The 19932-nt window shown below is 31.1% G+C and overlaps 2 protein-coding genes across 2 annotated transcripts in view; one reads left to right on the top strand and one right to left on the bottom strand.

Moving 5' to 3' along the window:
* LOC131853591 (elongation factor-like GTPase 1) overlaps window positions 1-19932 on the top strand; it is a 113481-nt gene that overhangs the window by 80217 nt on the left and 13332 nt on the right. The window lies entirely within an intron of this gene.
* LOC131853609 (protein giant-lens) lies at window positions 1423-18254 on the bottom strand. Its single transcript, XM_059204560.1, has 4 exons — window positions 17984-18254; window positions 4074-4198; window positions 3088-3355; window positions 1423-2656 (listed from the first exon to the last, which is right to left on the bottom strand). The coding sequence occupies exons 1-4, from the start codon at window positions 18173-18175 to the stop codon at window positions 2408-2410; spliced, it is 834 nt and encodes a 277-aa protein (XP_059060543.1). The 5' UTR covers window positions 18176-18254; the 3' UTR covers window positions 1423-2407.

Below are 19932 nucleotides of genomic sequence, written 5' to 3'. Positions count from 1 at the left end.
TCGAAACATTTATTCATTTGCTCTCAATAATTTAACTTAAATCGCTACCTTTACATAAAACAAGGAAGACAGACATCTTAGTCCTCATACCATAAACTCTAAACATCAATACTTTTTTGTATTTACATAGTTACAATTATATAGAGACTTCAATTCTTTTACATCAATCTCTATTCAAAGTATTAACTTTGCAGTCCTATCCTTACTACTAACTCATCACTGGCAGCGTTATTATTAATTATAATAAAAAAAATAATTAAACAATACTGAAAAATATTTGTAACGATATCTCACTGCGCAGTATATTTTCACAATGAAAACAACCTACGTTTTTCTTAATAAAAAAAGTAGGTGGCTTGTTCATTTAGTAAATATAAAATACTTAAAATTTTACTTTAACTTATATTCAAAAGAATACATTATATATAGTTGTTTTATATCAAATAGATTTAAATCGTTGTCCTTCGTTACTAAATTAATAAAAATATAAAAAGTGTATACATATTATCCGTTGTAAAAATTACTCGCAGTTTTAAGCTCTCTACATTTTGCATTTGCATCTTGCAAGTACATTGTCTATAAGATTGATCACATAATTAAAAAAATATTCTATCACTTAAAATAAGTTTTACATTTATCAACTTAGTGTTATAACAATAATATTTTACAATTATAACATAAACAAAACAATGAACAAAAGTTATGTCTCCGTGACTGGAATGGAAGACTGCGAAAATATGTATGGCAAGACAATAATTAAAATATGAAAAAATTAAACTAACGTTTGGAATGATTTCTTAGATTAAATTATTTACATTTAACAGCAACAATTCTTAGTATATTTACAATGTATGTATCAGCTAAAGACCATAACACAGTGGTATGATAAAAATGTTATACGACTGACAATATCTGTGCATTTGTTAAAACGTCAACTTATAACAATCTTTAAAATAATTATGCGTCTTACAAAAAATTAGTAAGTATGATTCACTTCAGTAATCAGAATTTTGTTAGATCTCAAGTTTAAAAAGATAAAATTTACTGCCCATATTACGCTAATCTTTTAATCAATTTTAATATTAAATTCAAATAATTGTTACATAAATGAGTATCTAAAGTAATGAATGGGAGCCATATTCCCTTAGGGCATTCAAGAAATCAAGATTAAAACAGTAGTTTATGAAATTTTATCTATATCTCTCTGTCTGTTAGTTTTTGTAATACAAACAGACAGCTCTCTGTCTAAAATAAATTTAACTTTATTTTACTATTATCTATATATCAGCCCAAGTAGAACCATTTGAAATTGTGAATCATATCTCTCGATTTGTATCTATTCATTATACAGGAAATAGTAAATATTTTGATCATAATATGTCTAAAATAAGAAAATATAACAATATGACTCTATTGCTATATTTTCTTGTTTTAGACATATGTATGTATATATAAATTGATACAAATCGAGAGATACATAATAAATATCGAGGTACATAAAAAAAGTTCATGGAAGTGTAAGTTTAAAACGTTCGCGATTTACCGCATGAATTATGGCACCTAGGAATGTTAGTAATTATAAAAAAAATACTTAAAATACTTTTGTTCATCTGAGTATCATACCAACATACACCAAAAATTAATCAACTGAATCGTTTTTGTACTAAACAGGTAATGAGCAAACGAAAATTTTCAGCGGCAAAATCAAATACACGCTTTAGGGTTCAACGTACAATTTAAGTACATGGTCACAATAAACCGGTTTCTTAGATGCTATATACCGTATAACTGAATTAACGCAATTCACAGAAATATTTAAAATATATAATTTAATTATTTGTACACTAATACTCGAATCTTATACTTGAATCTCGAAAATCTAAAGTTTGCAGTCTTTTTATTTTTTCGAATACTTTTAGTGGTTATTTTGTTTGCGCGAGTTGTGGATATATTTATAAGAAAAAAAACTAAGGTAACAGACTACTTACAGGAATAGCGTTAATTCTGTTATAAATTTTATAAAAGTGGAGTTAGACCAAACTAGCATATTGTCGTTGTTTCTCTACTACTTTCATCCCCAATATGTCGTAATAGGCGTCTGAAAGAAGCACAAATACAGAGGTGCAAGAAAAGAAATACTTAATAAAGACCCTGAACCAAATCATGTTGACTACACTAAATCTATCCATTATGAAGGGAGACTTGAACTCAATAGTGAAGTAGTCTTGTAATCATAAAATTGTCATGCTGGTAAAATTGTATAGGGCATTCCATAAATATTATAAGATAATTTATATACTTGAATTTTGTTCATGCATTAAAATGACCTACTTGATTCTAAATTCTACGTTTTGCCCTTATTGCATGCTCTTTGTTCATTTGTCTAACTCCAATTTATAAGGTCAATTCAATCCTTGTCTCCTACGAACCTGTATACTTCTGGTATTGGTTCGGGTAAGCAATAACCATGGTATGTGCGGATGTCTTCAGCCGCGTACGTGATTCCTGGCAATACACCAGTTTCTGTGTGATGTCTTGGACACGTGTGATCCCTGGGACATTGGCATATAGTGTTGGCGTTAACTTCATCAATTTGCTCATGTCGTCGCCTCGCACTGAACAGTTTACAAGGTTCTTTTCTCGAACAACGTAATCTCTGTAACATGAAAACAATACAATATTAATTATCTCATGGCCAGCGTATGTGAAAAACTAACTTAGATTAATAGATACAATTCATCACATATTAGTATGAACTTAATGACGTAACAATATCTCAGTAATTAGTTGCGTTAATTTAAAACGTTAATACATTCTATTTATGTAATCTGAATATTATATAAGTATTCCTAACAATTAGTTTTGAAAACAAGGCATAGCGATAGCGTTTGGAAAGTTCTTCTAGGCATAAATAATAATAAATGTCTTTTGTTAATAAAATTAACCATACTGTATTGTTATTAGTACGAAATGTCCGTACAATGCCTTATTTTCTTAGAAACTTTAAAGGAAGAAAATACCTCTATCACAAACAGTAGCGCCACCAAGCGGCGCATCCTCTAAACTATAAAGCTTAAAGTTACTTACGATTTGCGGTGAACACGCGAACTGGTATTGATTCCCTTGTTCTCCGCTAGGTGTCGTGTACGGTAGCTTCTTCAGTAAATAAGTAATGGAATTCTTAGGACAGTGACAGTTAACAATTTGCTGAGTGGCATTACTGTCTGGAAATGAAAAGATGGTCCAAGCAGCATCCTTGAAGTAGCGACATTTTGGTAACCGCCTTACTGGTTCACATGTCTTGTATAATGTTGTCTTGTCTGACAAGGTGTGGTCATCACCAGCAGATAAATCACTGAAATTAAAAACGTAGTATTATAAACAAATAATATTATAGGTATTAAAAAAGAGAGATCGTCGTGACTTTGTGGTTTACTATCCTGATTTACGCCTGAGAGGTCATAAGTTCACATCCGGCCGAAGCGAAAACAAAAAAATTGAGTCAATTTATAATTTCTGACTGACTCTGGTGAAGGAAAACACAGATATAAAACTAAAAATTTATCCGAATATTGCCGCCACATTGGGTTCAAAATAAACTGAATCAAATGTTGCGTTCACACAATATTGACAGTTGACATTGCCTCTGAATACCCCATCTGGTATATTACTGTAGTAGCGATATGTTTTTTGTTGTTAAGAAAAATAACCATTGAAATCCTTTTTTTTAAATTCATAATTAGAAAAAGAATTAATTGTTCCTAAAGTGTTTATCTAGTGGGTGGTGCTCCCATCACTTCTTTATTAAACAAGAAGAGAAATGGTATTTAATTAACAATCTTATTTTTTTATATTATATTTGTATAACCTACTTCTGTTAATCTATCTGTCTAATATGATCCTCTTTCCAATATTTGTAAATAAGACCTAGTTGTTCTGTAAGCGAGATTAATATTTTTAGTTACAATCACCCAGATATAATGCAATATCATTTGCTTATCTTGCTCTCATAGTAATGTTGGTGGTTTACTGTCTAATCTATTTTATATTACTACCTAGAAGAAGAAACTTACCTAGAACACGGCCTGTGACCCAAACAGCGACATTTCCTCTCTATCCACGGCTGTGTAGTATCGTATAAATCTACTTTACTGCACACCTGTCGAGCTCTGCAGTCAGGAAGGTCTTCCTCTGACATCTGAAAAACAAACAATTACACTATTAACGCTTTGTTTGTGAAGTAAAGTTTGAATTCAGAATAATTTCACATATTTATGTATGCATCAATAACACAATATATTTTTATAGTGCATTCGTTTTGTCCTTATATTGGTTTGTTTTCTTTGATAGAAATTATCAATAACAGTTATTGTGTCAAATAAAGTCCATAACATAGTGTCTTTAAAAATAACTGTTTACATACAAATAAATCACTATATAAATACTTAACTAATAATAAATTATATTATTCAAATTATTAACTGACTAAAAAGAATATACTTGGTTTTGTTCTTATTTAAAATAAATATAATGCTATCAAGGTACGAACATATGAAATTATTGCCGTTAATAGTACGGCCCTAAATAATGACTGCTAGGTATATTGGTTCCATATATGAAGAGCAGTTAATATTAGGTTATAACGAAATGCCACCTCCCAAGGCGCATTTACTAAACTTAAGAAAGGTAAAACCTTGATATTTTATAACGATAGGTCATTTCATTGCCTATGAGGCGTTTTCTTATATATGGTACTCAGAAGAACGCTAAAAGCTATCCATGTATTGTGTGCGTAATGTTATATTATTGTAAGTATTTCAGTGCAATTCATAAAATAGTTATTCCGCATAAATCTCAAATTCAGAAGTCGACGAAATCAATCATAATATAAAAGAGAACTATCGTGGGAACATCTTAAGGTGTTACGAAGCACCTGCCTTACGTCATTATAACCCGAAAGATGTTAATCATCAATTCAAAACGCACAATGAACACATGTGCACTCAGATTTTTTCCTTTCTCATTTTTTTTCTCCAGAAAGGACCATCCGTTGGACTTCCGACCGGAAGATTAAATATGCCATTCGTTCAACCTGTTTGCTGTGAGAACTTTTTTTCTGCACACTACTAGGGCAAGTGACACCAATAATCGTGTTTCTTGATACGTCCGTAATTTATAAATTATTCGTAAATGCGTAGGCAGGTACTACGTTTAATTGCAACAATTTCCTTTTTTAACGAAACGGTGAAATTTACATACTAGATACGTATCAGCTATTGAACATTTCCTTTCGATTTTGCTTGACAACATTTTAATAACATACTCTATGTTTATTTATGCTAATCATTTATTGACTTCATCATGATCGGAGCCTAATTTCTCAACCCAATGATCGTCGAGACTAGTGAAATGAGTCAAAATTAGTGACGATTTCATTTTATAGATCTTAAAGCTAACTCCCGGTTACAGAATCTTTTACTAAGTATTTCTATATTATCAGATTGATGTATTGTTTCCAACCATCCAAAAGAATTTAAAATTAAATAAAAACGTGTAAATTGATGCCACTACTACATTATCGTATCATATATATTATATAATCTTAAAATTTTTCTACACATCTCAATAATACAACTGATAATAGTGTTACCAAACACGAAAAGTAGGTAGAGATGTACTTTGTATTTAAAGAACACAAGCCTGTTCCAAGTTAAAGTACACAGGAAATGCAAACAAAAAGCAAATTTTTGCCAACCCTACCGATACGGAGGTGTGAAAAACTAGCATTTTTTTCGTTGTTCCGGACATACTTCCCGTTTCTTGTGCATTGCGATAGATTTCACGGAAACGACTCGTCCGATCTCCAACTACCGGACGTAGACCTTTTGTGTATCACACAAAAAGCTCAAGAAACACAATGTGAGCGTTGTTGACTTACACCAAGAGCAACTACTAAACGGAGCTATGACAACGACCTGAATGCTAATGGGACATTACATTTTGTGACAACATTGAATTCCTAATAAGGTGGACAAAACCAAACCAAATGGCCACTTGGTTGCTATATTAACATTCGTAACGTCAATCTTTTGGTACGAATTAAAATTCAGATCATCTTTCCAATAAATAGATCACAATGGTCAATAACACGTGTAGTCTGTTACTTCTGAGAATCTTAAAGGTCTTTTTATTTCTACATCGCCATTCGTCTTTTTATCTACAATTAGTTTGGAAATGTTATGGCCGAGTCAATCTCAATTTCTTTAAGAACTAAAGTTGTTAACTATTATATTATATATAACGCTAATAATGTATTGATTGACCGTGAAACTAATTATCATAATATCGCGTGGCTCTAATTTATTCCTTTGAATATACAATGGTCTCACAATTCTAGACAACTGGCCACTTTGTAACGCTCCAGGTCTCGTCCAACGTTTTAAGAGATTTTTTGGAAACGATATTTGAGACGTATACCCGGGGGCGTTTATTTTATACTGACAAGTAACTTTAGATCCTAAGGCTTTTGACTTAAGCTTTGAAAGGGAGAGAGTTACTAGAGGACCATGTGTAGATAGGGTTGATACTTGTTGTAGCAATAAATAGAACGGGTCCTATAACAAAATTAATAAAAAAGCGTTAATTAAACAAAAAACTATTTTACCAAAGTAACACTAGACAAAACATTATTGTATTTGTTAACAATTGAAATTTGTGACGTATCACACAACAACTGTATATAAATAAACTTAGAGTTTAACTAATCCAGATAAACTCTAAGTTTATTATCCATACTATATACTTTTACTTTTTCACAACTAAATTACTGAGCGAATCTCAGTGAAATTTAAAGTGAAGATAGAATTGTAAGTAATTGTAGAATTTATACAATTCTACAATTAGGAGGTACGAGGTCGGATATATGCATCTTTTATTTGAATGTTAAACCGACTAAAAAAAATCATAAACACTGTTTAAATTCGAATAAAAAAGTTAACTTAGTGGTTCACGTTGGTTATTGTAACTAGTTGGTTGGTCTAATTATATCCTTTATTTCAAATTGTCTAACCTGTAGCTTACTGGCCTATAACATTCCAGTTCGATCTGCAACCACATCAACGTATATCTTGGCCTTGGCAATATGCAGCAGCCCTACCCTCTAGGGCTCTTGGGCAGAGGTGCGGGTGACGTGAGGGGCGCGGGGCGCGGTATCCGGTCCATCGGACAGGTGGGTGCGCGCGCGCCGCCAGCGCCGCGCCCACTCCAATGAAATAATTTGTTAGCGACGACCTTCCACAACCTTCTGTAAAGCTATTCCTATCCGGCAAAGGGAATCGAGTCTTATTTCTCTCTGATCTTCGTAAGGTCCGAATTGGTAATTAATAAACAACTGAACAATATCTTGGATTGACAAATGATTACCTATATTCATAAAATGACTTTAAATTGACGAAATAACTGTATATTCTTTACTAGCGACCCGTCTTCGTACAGGTAGTATTCAGTACATTCACTTGTACACCTAAACGTTTGTGGAGAATTACTATCGTTTAGATAAAAATTAAACCTATGGAAATTCATTCAATAGTTGTTGAGTTTATTGCGACCATACAAGCAGACGTGGTGAAAGAGATTTTTTATAATATTTATATATTTAGAAGTAGGTCAGATTTTAGTTTAAAAATTTGAATAAATCATTCTGTATGAACATATTTAACGTTGGAATATACGTAAGTACATTATTACTACCAGATCGGCCATTCGAAAATTAACATAAACAATTATATCTAACAAATTCGTTGTAAAATTTCGACAGTCCGACCATATGCCTCTGGCGACGGACGTAGTCAACTACGGCCGGATGCTGCGGGCTGCCAGTTCGATTCCCGGGAACACAGGTAGCCGAGAACAAATTACTAATCCACGTAATTACACACAGCCAACGATTACAAGATATTTATAACGAGCGCAATTAACTAGAGCGGCCGGAGGCGTCGTATTATATGTTAGGTTGCCAACCACTTTTTATACATATGTTAAATTAACTATATTCTTTAATATGGGTTTTGTAGACCAAGTAATAGGTGTGCTTGTATTTTATCCTATATATATATATATATATATATATATAAATTAAAAAAAGCTGAAAATACGTATAACAACCTAGTACTCAAAGGAAAAGAAAAAAAACAAACTTGGCATCCAAAATATAATTATTTGTGCAACCAAAATAAAATTTTGGTGATTTCAACTTCTTAACAGAAGATAGGAGGTTATTTGTACATTGATACATGTTCGTTATGATATCTTTTGGGCCTATTTATAGCACTGTTTTGATTTCTAGTTCCTCACATCCTTTCAGTCAAACTTTTTCAAATCATATGCATGTCCTCTTTTCTTATTACGATTAGTAAACCTGTTGAATTAATTCTTAATTAGTAATACTACTACCTCTAATGAAATATGTATCAATGTCTATCCTATCTATAGATACTGCAGAGATGTAGGTTGTATTATAATCGTAAACAAAAGTAGAATACAATTTTATACCAAATAACATGTCATTCAAAGCATGTGTTTCGTAGGTTGTTTTGAAAGCGACACCACCGTTCACCTTATAAGGCGAAGTGTACAATGTCTATGAAAAGACATCAACGCCTCGCATGCCGGAAGTGTTGTCGAATGCAATGCGCACGCGACTCTAATTGCTTGGCCGTATCTATACATGCTTACATTGTTACAATGTCACCAAATATATATAGTGGTCGGATGCTGGCTTTGTATTCATGTTTTGTGTTAGAAACTCGGATTCATTTATTATTTTTATTACATTGCCTAATGTTATAAATAATCTTAAGACTAATACTTGAATAAACATTAATAGGGAGACAACTTTCGTGATATTATAAGAAGGAACTGTACGCTTTTGTTTGAAATGAATAAACTCAAAAAATGTTCACTTATAGAATAGATCATTATCAACGAGTTACATTTTATAATATTGAAAAATAATGAATGGATATATCCATGAATGCAACGAAAAGCTCACTGGTTAAGAATAAAACATATTAATAAGAGCATTTACAAGCAATGCTATAAACAGATAATAACGGAAAAGAAGAGGAATAATTGATAATCATACGATTTTGACTCGCTCTGTAATGTTCAAGTTATGCCAGGTTATACATCTCAACGACATCGTCTATGTAAAGATTAAGCGCTTCCAAGGTTGGTTGAAAGTTCTTACCTTAATCGCATTATCGCCCACTTACCACTCCTAAGGGATTAAAACATTTTTTATCTAGCTGTACACTCAACTTCTCCCATATTAAGAGATCGGTATTGTCTTAATTGTAAATACACCTATGAAACAGGATTTCATCAAAATATTCAAATAAGTATCAATTTTTTATCTTCTCTCTTTTTCTCCAGTTACAATTTGTATTAAATACCTTTTGTAAACTTGCCTTACATACAAACATTGAAAACACTAATGAAGTGATAATTTACTCTCCGCCATAGAACAACACAGCAATGCTACAAGGCACGAGTCAACCAAGAACAATAATGCAAAACGTTATAAAATTAAAAAATGACCTCAAGGTGACACCTCGACACGTTCCTAGTAAAGCCTCGGTTACAGTGCCCTGGAGAATAGAACATTAAAAATATAAAGTCCAATTGGACCCGAAGAAATAACTGTCAAAATTATATGTTTTAATATGATTTCAATATAAATAACGTAATTTTCAAGATTTCAGAAGACATTTAAAAATGAGAATTCATTCCAGATCTGTTACTTCTCATCCTTTAGTACTTAACATTTGTCGTTCGTAACAAAATATAAGAGCGCTTAAAACAAATTTTAGTGATCCAATATGTTATAGGAAATTTCCCGATTACCAACATGAACCACGAAATTACTTTTATTTAACATTAGTTCGTGACGATCTAAATTGTCGTTAGATCATCACGGAATAATGTTTATTCCATATATAAAGAAAAATATAACACAAATTGAAATAAATTTGAAGAGAGTGGCAGACCTTCTTTATTTTCGCATCGTCCCGAAGGTAGTGGTAGAATAAATAAAACTGATTGTGTAATATAAATAATATAATTTAATTGCGATGTCTATTTTTGTTAAGTCATGTTATGCTATAGTTGGTATGTTATATTATTTTTGGTACCTATTTCGAAACCCACAAATACCCACAACAAATACTGTGCAATTTAGGGTCATAACTTTTTGTATCCAATACGATAATAACAAGAATACTTGCTAAAATTCGACTCTGAACACAGCCCAAGGGTATAAAATATTGGAGACCATAAAAAAACTAATAAACAAGCATACCCGAAGCGACACCTGCGTTACGCGACAAAAAATCTAAATGCGGTTCTTATTTAAACCCTACCGTTTAAAATAAACATCGATCAACTCCCATGTCCCGTTTCATTTTTAACCGTCTTCAAAAATGAGAATCTCAATTCGGTTGTAATCTTTAACTTACCTCAGAAATAAGTCATGTTTATAAACCGATTTGGATTTTTTTATTGAAAAATATATTGAGACATTACATTTCTAATATAAAAATTTCATCAATATTGTTTGATTTTTAAATCAATATGTATTATATAACTCACCCCTGTTTATTAACGTCGAAGCCTGTTTTTTGCCGGTACCAAATATATTTTGTAACATATTAAATTGATATCTGCATCTATAATACATAGATTTGGTTGATAAAATAGTGTAAATCATAAATATATTTTTATAATTTTGACCTAGTTATAAGTTATAATTTAATGTTTTTTTACGATAATCAAATTGCAACATTTTTCAAAGTACCTACATATTGACGCAATGGAATGAAAATTGTTGATGTAACATATATTACGTAGTTACTAGTGGTGGCAAACGTGGCTGGTAACATGATCGTAATAGTACTCCTCGAAAGCACTTATCTTAAATAGAAACGTAGGTAACACTTGAGTACGACCAAACTGGGGTCTGGCATCCGTCTCAAAGGAGCCACGTGTGTCTTGAATAGAGCACTCCGGATGCCCTGAACCACAATGGGAATACAATATCTATATAATAGTATGTAATTATAATACATGCGGATATGTTGTATGTATTGAGAATAAAAATATATGCAACGGATTGACCTAAAAACATACACTTTAATATTTCACCCATAAACAGAATCAATTTTTAAATTAAAATTGCATATTGAAAGTTTCAAATAACGAACAAGATAGGAATTTTATATTATTCCAGTATTTCAAATTCAATTAAGAAGCACCAATACAAGTACACTACATCTCTGTTTGTGGGGTCTCTGGGTCAGGTTGCTAAAATACCTTTATATTTAGACGTGGCAATACAATGGCGAACAAAGCGATGGGTCAGGTAATGCTAAATGAAAACCTTCGCAGATATACATTAACAGCACCAAACACATCATATCGTTATGCGTCGCCGATGGCACCACTCATGCGTTGCTATTCCGGAGGAGTAATATGTCATGTCTCTTTGACTTATCTTACAAAATAAGCTGCTTGGTGTATGATGTATTATATACGTTACATTCTCAAGCTTCAGAAAAGCAATTTGCTAAAAGCCTTGAATATCGCAGCCACAATCTGATACCTATTAATGCTGAATAGTAATCAATCATCATATCGAATAATATCCGTACACATATCAGTGTGAACTCGCTAATGTTATCGAAGTTCGTTCCGATGGATATATGTAGATATTACATATATCGGTTGGGTACAAAAGGTATGGCGAACCCGAGTTACATAATTTGAGTATCCGCGATTATTGCGCAGTAACATTATGCTAACAAAACATCTTTTGCGCACCCATATTGTTCGTAATGCCTACTTTATATTGACTGGTCGTCAGTAATTAACGTTGCTATAAAGTAAATTAGTACTACTTACAAATAAATTATATTCTAAATTGTAAAGTGCGTTTATATAGAATCTATTTTATTAGTATAATAAATAACTTTAGCGATTTTTTAGAAATCTATATTTCTTACTTATATCAAAGACATGTTTAAAAATAGTCAAATATATTTTAAATCCGTATCTATTTTGACAATCACCTAACTATTGACATGTATGATTCGTTGTATCATAAGAAGTAGTAATCGACCAACCTAGTCTAATGTGTTTATATTGCATTCGTTAAAATATTTATATCATACAAATAGATATTATAATTTAAGTGCTGTCTCGTCTTGCATGTTAAACTGTAAGGATGAGTTAATCGTTAATAAAGATAATTGTGCGTGTAACAATTAATTCAGGCCAATAAAGCATACTTGATATAGCAAGTAAAACAAATTATATTCACACGAAGAAGCTATAAATATGGACTTGAACGTTAATTCCTGTTTTATATTTACTGTACGTTTTCTACATTATGAATAGTGGAATAGAATAATGTGGGTGAATTGATTTTTAGAACCTTGAACACTAAAATAAACAAACATCAAATATATGACTAAGTATTTAAGAATTTAAATACAACCTAGTGTATATTTTCTTAATAGTATTTTTCGAGCTTTGGTAAGAAGGCAGGATTAATACTCGTCTGTAAACAAAATAATGTCTCAGTAACAATTTGTTTGTTGTATTTTAAAACGTTAGGAGGTGATAATATTTATTTCTTTATTTATTAAAACTTTAATGCACATAATTGAAAGTACATATGGCGGACTTAACACCATGCGGCATTATCTACCAGTCAACCATGGGTGGTGCAGAGAGTAATTGTTGGCGGTGCAAATATAAAAAATATATTAAACGATACACATAAAAATATATATTAATAAATAACTACATATATATATATACATACATACATAAACCATACATAAATACATATTTAATAATCTGACAATGAAATATCATGTACTGCCACAATAATGGAAATAAATAAAAAAAAACCTATACGTAAAAATGAAAAACAATAAGAAAACAGGACACAGATTACAAGTTTAAATAATGTTCCCGTAATTTACGTTTGAAAGAAAATCTACTCGTGGCGGTAATATGACAAAGTACTATGTAGCAAATGTATTTTTTATTTTATTCCTCTACCATTAGTATGTATGATACAAACTGTATAAGAAATGATCGTCAATGACGAAGTCCCTACCTTTCCTTAGAAATGTTTTATAATGCGGAATTATAACAATTTAATACGCATAACAAACAAACAAATTAACGGCTGTAAATTATATCTACCACTGTGGTAGCACAGAATGTTTTTTTTATTTATGCAGAAATTTCGATGATCGCCAAAAATATAGCAACATATCTTCAAATATGACTGACTTTAGTTATTATAAGCTCCCATAACGTACCATACAAATTCAATAAGTACAAGTTCAAATTAATAAACGTTGTGGTTAGTGTTACTATAGAATTTCGTGTAAGTATATTCACTTTGACATCATCCTTGCATAAATCACTACAGTATAAAACCTAAAAATAACAATTGAAAAAGCTAATAATAAAACTATGAAAATAGAGCTAGTCGTGGAAAGATTAATGAAAAAATTATGGCAAATCACAAGCTACATAAATTACCTACGTGCTATTTTCGGTTGAATGCTTTCAGATCGTATTTCACGTAATTTCATATTTTATTATAACACAATTTAACTTTGCTTGTTGTTGTTACACGTGGACTGGCAATTTTAGCAGATTAGCACTTTCTGAGTTTTATTTTCCCTGTTTTACGAATGAGAATGAAAATAGATTGATGGAAGGAAATTCTCCCTTAACAGAATATCAGTGGTTGAAATATCTCATAATTTCGATGGCAATACACGTTTTTGGTTAGTTAAATTAAATTTAGTTGATCACAAAGACTAGAAAATAATTTACATCAATTCACACACCACACTTTCGCATTTTTTCCACCTCGTTCAGATGTTATAGGAGATCTCTCTGATAAGGTAGAAATAACAGTGAGAACACAGTGGATACTATTAATAAAATGCTTAGTATAAAAAATAATTAACATATAAATCTATACCTACTATTGATTCATGTGTAAGAGGCTATACTTTCAAATACGTATCACATTCCGTATACTGGTATTGTAATTATGAAAATTGTAGAAAATTAACCGAAATAATAAAAAGTAAAACGGATATACTCGTATAAATCTTGGGGAAGAGAATTGTTGCCCTTTTTGAAAGTACGTTAGTGCGCGGTAAATACACACATAGTTCTTTTAAAATCTTTACAGTACTGTAGATATATATTAATGTCCAGTCGTTTAGCTAAAGTGCAATAAAACTAAAATTATCGTCAATTGCCCAAAAGACAATTGCAATAGTTAAAGATAAATTGCATATCCATTATTCTATTCACGAATTCATAAATAGGATTGACATTTCCGTATGTAATACGATAGGTTTTGGGGGCTGATAGTCGAGATTGTTAATGATAGATAGATGGTGTAGGTTGGTGAATGGTACAGTGTTTATTTACATTGATTAAAACTGGCAGGTGTAGTTTTAACATCATATTTACGTACGTACATACATACGTTGGTTTACAAATGTATAATTCGTTTGTATAGAATCTATCAGGCCAGAGAATAAACTAAACAGAACAAAATATATAAAAGTATAATAAGCATCACTTTCATATAATCTTATCTTAATCTTAATAATATATATGTAATATTATAAATGCGAAGGTTTGTAAGTATGGATGTTTGATTCTGATGAAACTTTACAGTAATATAGCTTATGCATCAGAATAACATATAGGCTATAAATTTCACGCGGGTGAAACCGCGGGCACTGGTAGTACTATATCAATCACTTAATAGTAGTTTATAGCAATAATAGTCGATACTGAGCAAAATTTTAATATCAATATTAATGTTCTTAAAGAAATACGTTATTAAAATAATTCACAGATACTATTCTATTGATTAAAGTTCTCAAGTTATCATTCTCAATCGGAGCCAAATTTTAGAGTTATCTCGTCGGCTAGATCAAGGGCTAGCACCCTCCCGTCATTATTTTAATGTTGAGAGCATTCAACTCTGGTTTTATTTACCGCCATAACCCCCGCTGCGACCGCCACAGTTCCATGCTTCATTATTGCCAAAAATGCCGACAGTTTAGTATCTAAACGATAGACTATTGTTAGTTCAACAATTGTTATACTTTTGTTAGTAAATCTTAAAGTACTTTGTTGTTTATTTATTATATAACGCGCTCAAATTTCGTAATAAATATATATGTGACAATAAATTCCCAAAGATAGTAGATAAATCCAAGTCGATATTTTTAAAATTGTATTTCTAAAATTTTTAATTAGTCATACATCACCTAGTACCTAGTATCACAATGTTGGTTACTGAATGGGTATTGTATGACTTACACACCAGTCCAGTATACCGGACAATAGGTGTTCAATGTTCTATGCCGAGTATTCTTTCACATATCTTATATCTAAAACTACAGATTATGTATTATTCTGTTTTTGCCATCATGTATATATATATTAATTGTCATATAGATTAACTTTATCTAATGCGAAGTGAAAAATGTAAGAATCTTTTTACTACTTATTTACGATTAAACGCCTGAACTGATATTAAAAAATTTTGACATAAAGATAGATTATATTATCAGGATGGATATAGACTATTTTGTTGCCTAAAAAAGCAGGCCAAGCCGCGGGTAACAACTAATAATTTATATCCTAACCATATGAATAGCAAAATCACTAAATTCATCCATGGTTTTAAATCATAAACAGGAAAACAATAATCGTTACATAAGTATAAAAAACCTAAAGTCCCTATCGAGATTTAAGTTCTGATATAAAAGTTAATACTTACAAACGGCAAGATAACTCCGAATTCCATTCCTTAAAGACGAAAGATCGGAAAGACATTACCGTTACGAATGGGCTTAAAGCCAGTGACATAAAAAAAGCTTTTTTAACCAAATAGCACACACGGACGGGCTTCGGCCGTAAGTCATCGAAGCTGTCAAGATAAGAATGAGTGAATGAACACCTGCCGCCACCGGTGTTACGCGTGCGCCCACGCATCCGCGCCACGCACACATTTTGTAATTCCGCTTTTAAAAATGCACTCACAAACACAAAACTTAACTTATTCCTCAATAATATAAAGTCTATTTTTCAATATTCACACCACTCTTTTAAAACTATTATCCGATGCCGTTATTACCAACCTATCCTTACAGTGATTATCTTCTTGAATTGACTTCGAAATTAGCCATAATAGTGATTATACTTGTTTTTAAAATATGACGAACAAGAATTGACATCCGGAACTTATTTGTTTTTGATTATTCAGCCGGAAAACTTTTATATTTTTATATAGTCACGAATAACATGCATTTGTTGTTCTGGAAATTTATAATTCCATTATTAAATGATATTGGTATGGTAATAATGATTTTTTTGTCACATTAATTTTGTTTCCCGCTATGTTTATATGGTGTTTCGCGGAATTATTAGTCATAAGAAATGTCTAAGCAATAAAAACGGGTTTTTATAGTGGATTGGACTAATTATTATTGGGCGTAACCTTCGTGGAAACTATTAAGCAGATAGGTGTAGATTCTCCGCTATGATGATGAGTCATAAACACGTGTATACTATACAAACGTAGGTATAAATACATACTATGTTTGTACTATATGCAGTATAATTAACATACTCGTATATCGATTTGTATTATGTTAAGACTATTATTGTACGTTTCCTTGAAAGTTAAGATTATGATTAGTCTAGTAACTTCCCATTAAAGAAAATTGAAATTATCAATTAAACTTTAGTTTCTTTTCTTATAAAATAAAAACCTAGTTTTGATTTTTTGTATATACATAACCATATAAAATATACTTCATTTATCATTTTTAAAGAAGGAAAATGGCTCTAAAGTAAACTCTCAAAAGTTCAACAGCTCAAATAAGCTAATTAACTCATATGAACTTTTATATTTAAGGAGATTTGCGCGTTTTATTAAAATATGTCATTACAAAAAATTCTAAAATTCATTAAGTTTGTTTCTATTGAAATTATAGTAAGAATAAAATTCTAAATAACCAAATTAGTGTATCTCAGTTGTTGTGGATAATACAGCAATGACAATAGTAAATTATAGTCACACCAATTACATGATTCTCATATTAGTATATCCTGCCTTATGAGAATTCAATGCAATCTGAGTCCAGAGAATTCAAACGCAGAAAAAAGTTGATTTCACAAATTGCCCCAACCGAGAATCGAACATCACTTACGCGAAGTAAAAAATCAGACTGGAAGAAAACTTCGAGAAAGTACTGTTATTTTTACGCATCTTGAAATGTTGAAAACTTGAAATACAATAGCAATTTGTATTATAAAAACAAAATATTATAAATATTTTATTTTTATCATAATATTACTATTTTTGTTTTGAAAGTGTGGCGTCTTTAAGTTTACAAAAATTCGTAACTGTTTCAGTTTTCTATACATAGTAACTTAAGCTATGTATTATCGTACGTTAATAGTCAAGACGGAAATTATTTACCCTAGCATTAATTTTTAAAATATTTTTATGATGTTCATGATTTTTTAACGTACTTATTACTGTAAGTGCCTAAGTGTATCATTATTTTATTTTATAAATAAAATTCATATCAAAAACACAAACTACACATAGCTACACATAATTGAAGGTAGATTGTTATAGACCTATCAAATTAACTTTTTAGAAATTCATTTCTTTAGTTTGTTGTTGATCTTGCGAACGGATATCAAGTGTAGATATTATATGTATATAAATAATATACATTTTAGCTACGTCAGCATCGAACATAGATAACAACCAACCAGATTCTAACTTGTAATATAATAAAGTTTACTTTTTTTACTGACAAACAAAGAGAAGATATTGATCTTTGAAACTTACCCCAGCCTGATATAAAATCTTGAGACCACTCTTAGGAGGGAGCGTGGTCCGCCTGTGTGGAAGGAAAGGCAGTTTGTCCGGTCTCCTTAAATGTATCTCTCCTGAAGGTCTAAAAGCTTCTAATGGGGTTCTTATGACGGCACGAACCCCAGCTATCAGCCACGCGAAGATCAAAGGCGCAAACACTTGCATGTTTAACACTTCACTCGACAAGTCGCCGGTCGATTTGTCGTGTTTGTCGTGCGATTCAGTCGCGTGTCGTCACGGCGGGTCGGGCTTGGACTGGCAACGGGCGCGTCGAGTCAGGTACGAAGTGGCCTACGCTTGGTATAACCACCTCCGACTACGATTGTACAGTCTTGATACTTTTAAGGCTTTTAATGAATAATATAAAAAAGCTTGTAAACATATATTTTTTATTATATACTCATGTTAGAATTAATTAGAATAGTCTTATTATTGAGATATATATCCAATAATGTATAGAAAGTATACGAAATTAAGATGTTATATAACAATTATATATCTAGAGTCAAAGTTTGTGACATGATAAATAATATATACAACTTATGAAACAAGGAAACCTCACTACGTGCGCCTCCTACTTAAAAAGTGTAAATTATACTTAATCAAGAAATAATACATATACCATTTATATATAAAAGTAGTAAATACATGTTTTTACGAATAGTTTATACCTGATGCTGAAAGCAGTTCGTCTTATATCTATTTATTTTAAAATACTATGAGCTTATTGCAATATCTTTTGTAGTGTAATAAATACATTGCCACTAGCTTCAATCCCGCTTCTTTTGCTGTATCAAATAGCCTCCATGCCTAGTGTATTCGTTATATCTGTTTTAATTTAGATATCATTTAATGTTATTAAAATATCACCAGTTAGAACGTGTTTAAAATAAAAACGAAATGTTTCTAAATTGAAACTAAAGCAATGGGCAAATTATCAGCTATTACGTAAGCTTATATATTTTGAACGTCTTACGGTGATCAAAATATTTCAGTCGCGGTACAGTTGACTTCCTACCGGCGATGTTTTTTTACACAATCTTGTTGCTCTGATATAAAGACGCCTCCACATTCACAGTAAGCTTTTATGTAATGAATATTATTTACAAAATACTTATCCATGTATTGAAAATTCGTTTTTTTTTTCGGTGTATTTTTTTATTCAGAAAGTCATTAATGAAAAAAATCTTCGTTGTGAAACAGTCGTTACGAACAAAACTTTCGGCTTTGCAATACACATGTATTATAATTAGAAGATGTTAACAGTATTATACATAAGAGATACATCTACTTTGCGAACATCTTTGAATTTGCTTATGTTATTAGCCTCAGTTATGTATGTAAAAACTATTTTATTTGCAATTGACCTCAAATATTTATGTCATGTTATCTTGTTGTAACAAGTCATGAAACTACACTAAAATTCATATGTTCTTTATTAATTTATATATGTTTCTTTTCTTATTGAAGAATAATGGTTACCATGAACATTTTTGTTATCATATGGGGTCGATAAGTTAAAGAAAATAGGAATGAATTCTTATCCAAATATTTTCTATTACATTATATAGTTATAATAATATGTTAACATACAACTACAGTAATTATAATTTTATATTTCACAGTTACAAAATTTCCTTTACAATTTTTCTCGTGAAAAGGTCGACATAAACCAAGTAACACGTTTTAAAACCATCTTCACTATCCAGAAATCTCTCAGCGCTATTGCACTCGTATTGAATTTCCCCTTTCTGTTTCATAATATCTACTAACGATACCACAATTCTTGCGTAATGAATAAAAAACAAAAAGGGTTGTGGGAACCTTTTTTATTCGTTTAGCCTATCATAAAATTATGCTTTCAAATCCTTTTTAACTTTCAATAATGAACCTGAATACAAAGGATTAGATAATCCAATAAC

Source organism: Achroia grisella, unplaced genomic scaffold, assembly GCF_030625045.1.
Source record: "Achroia grisella isolate CSIRO2021 unplaced genomic scaffold, CSIRO_AGI_Agris_v1 utg1186, whole genome shotgun sequence".
NCBI lineage: Eukaryota > Metazoa > Arthropoda > Insecta > Lepidoptera > Pyralidae > Achroia > Achroia grisella.
The sequence above is the reverse complement of the archived record's forward strand: the minus strand, read 5'-3'. Positions and strand labels throughout refer to the sequence as shown.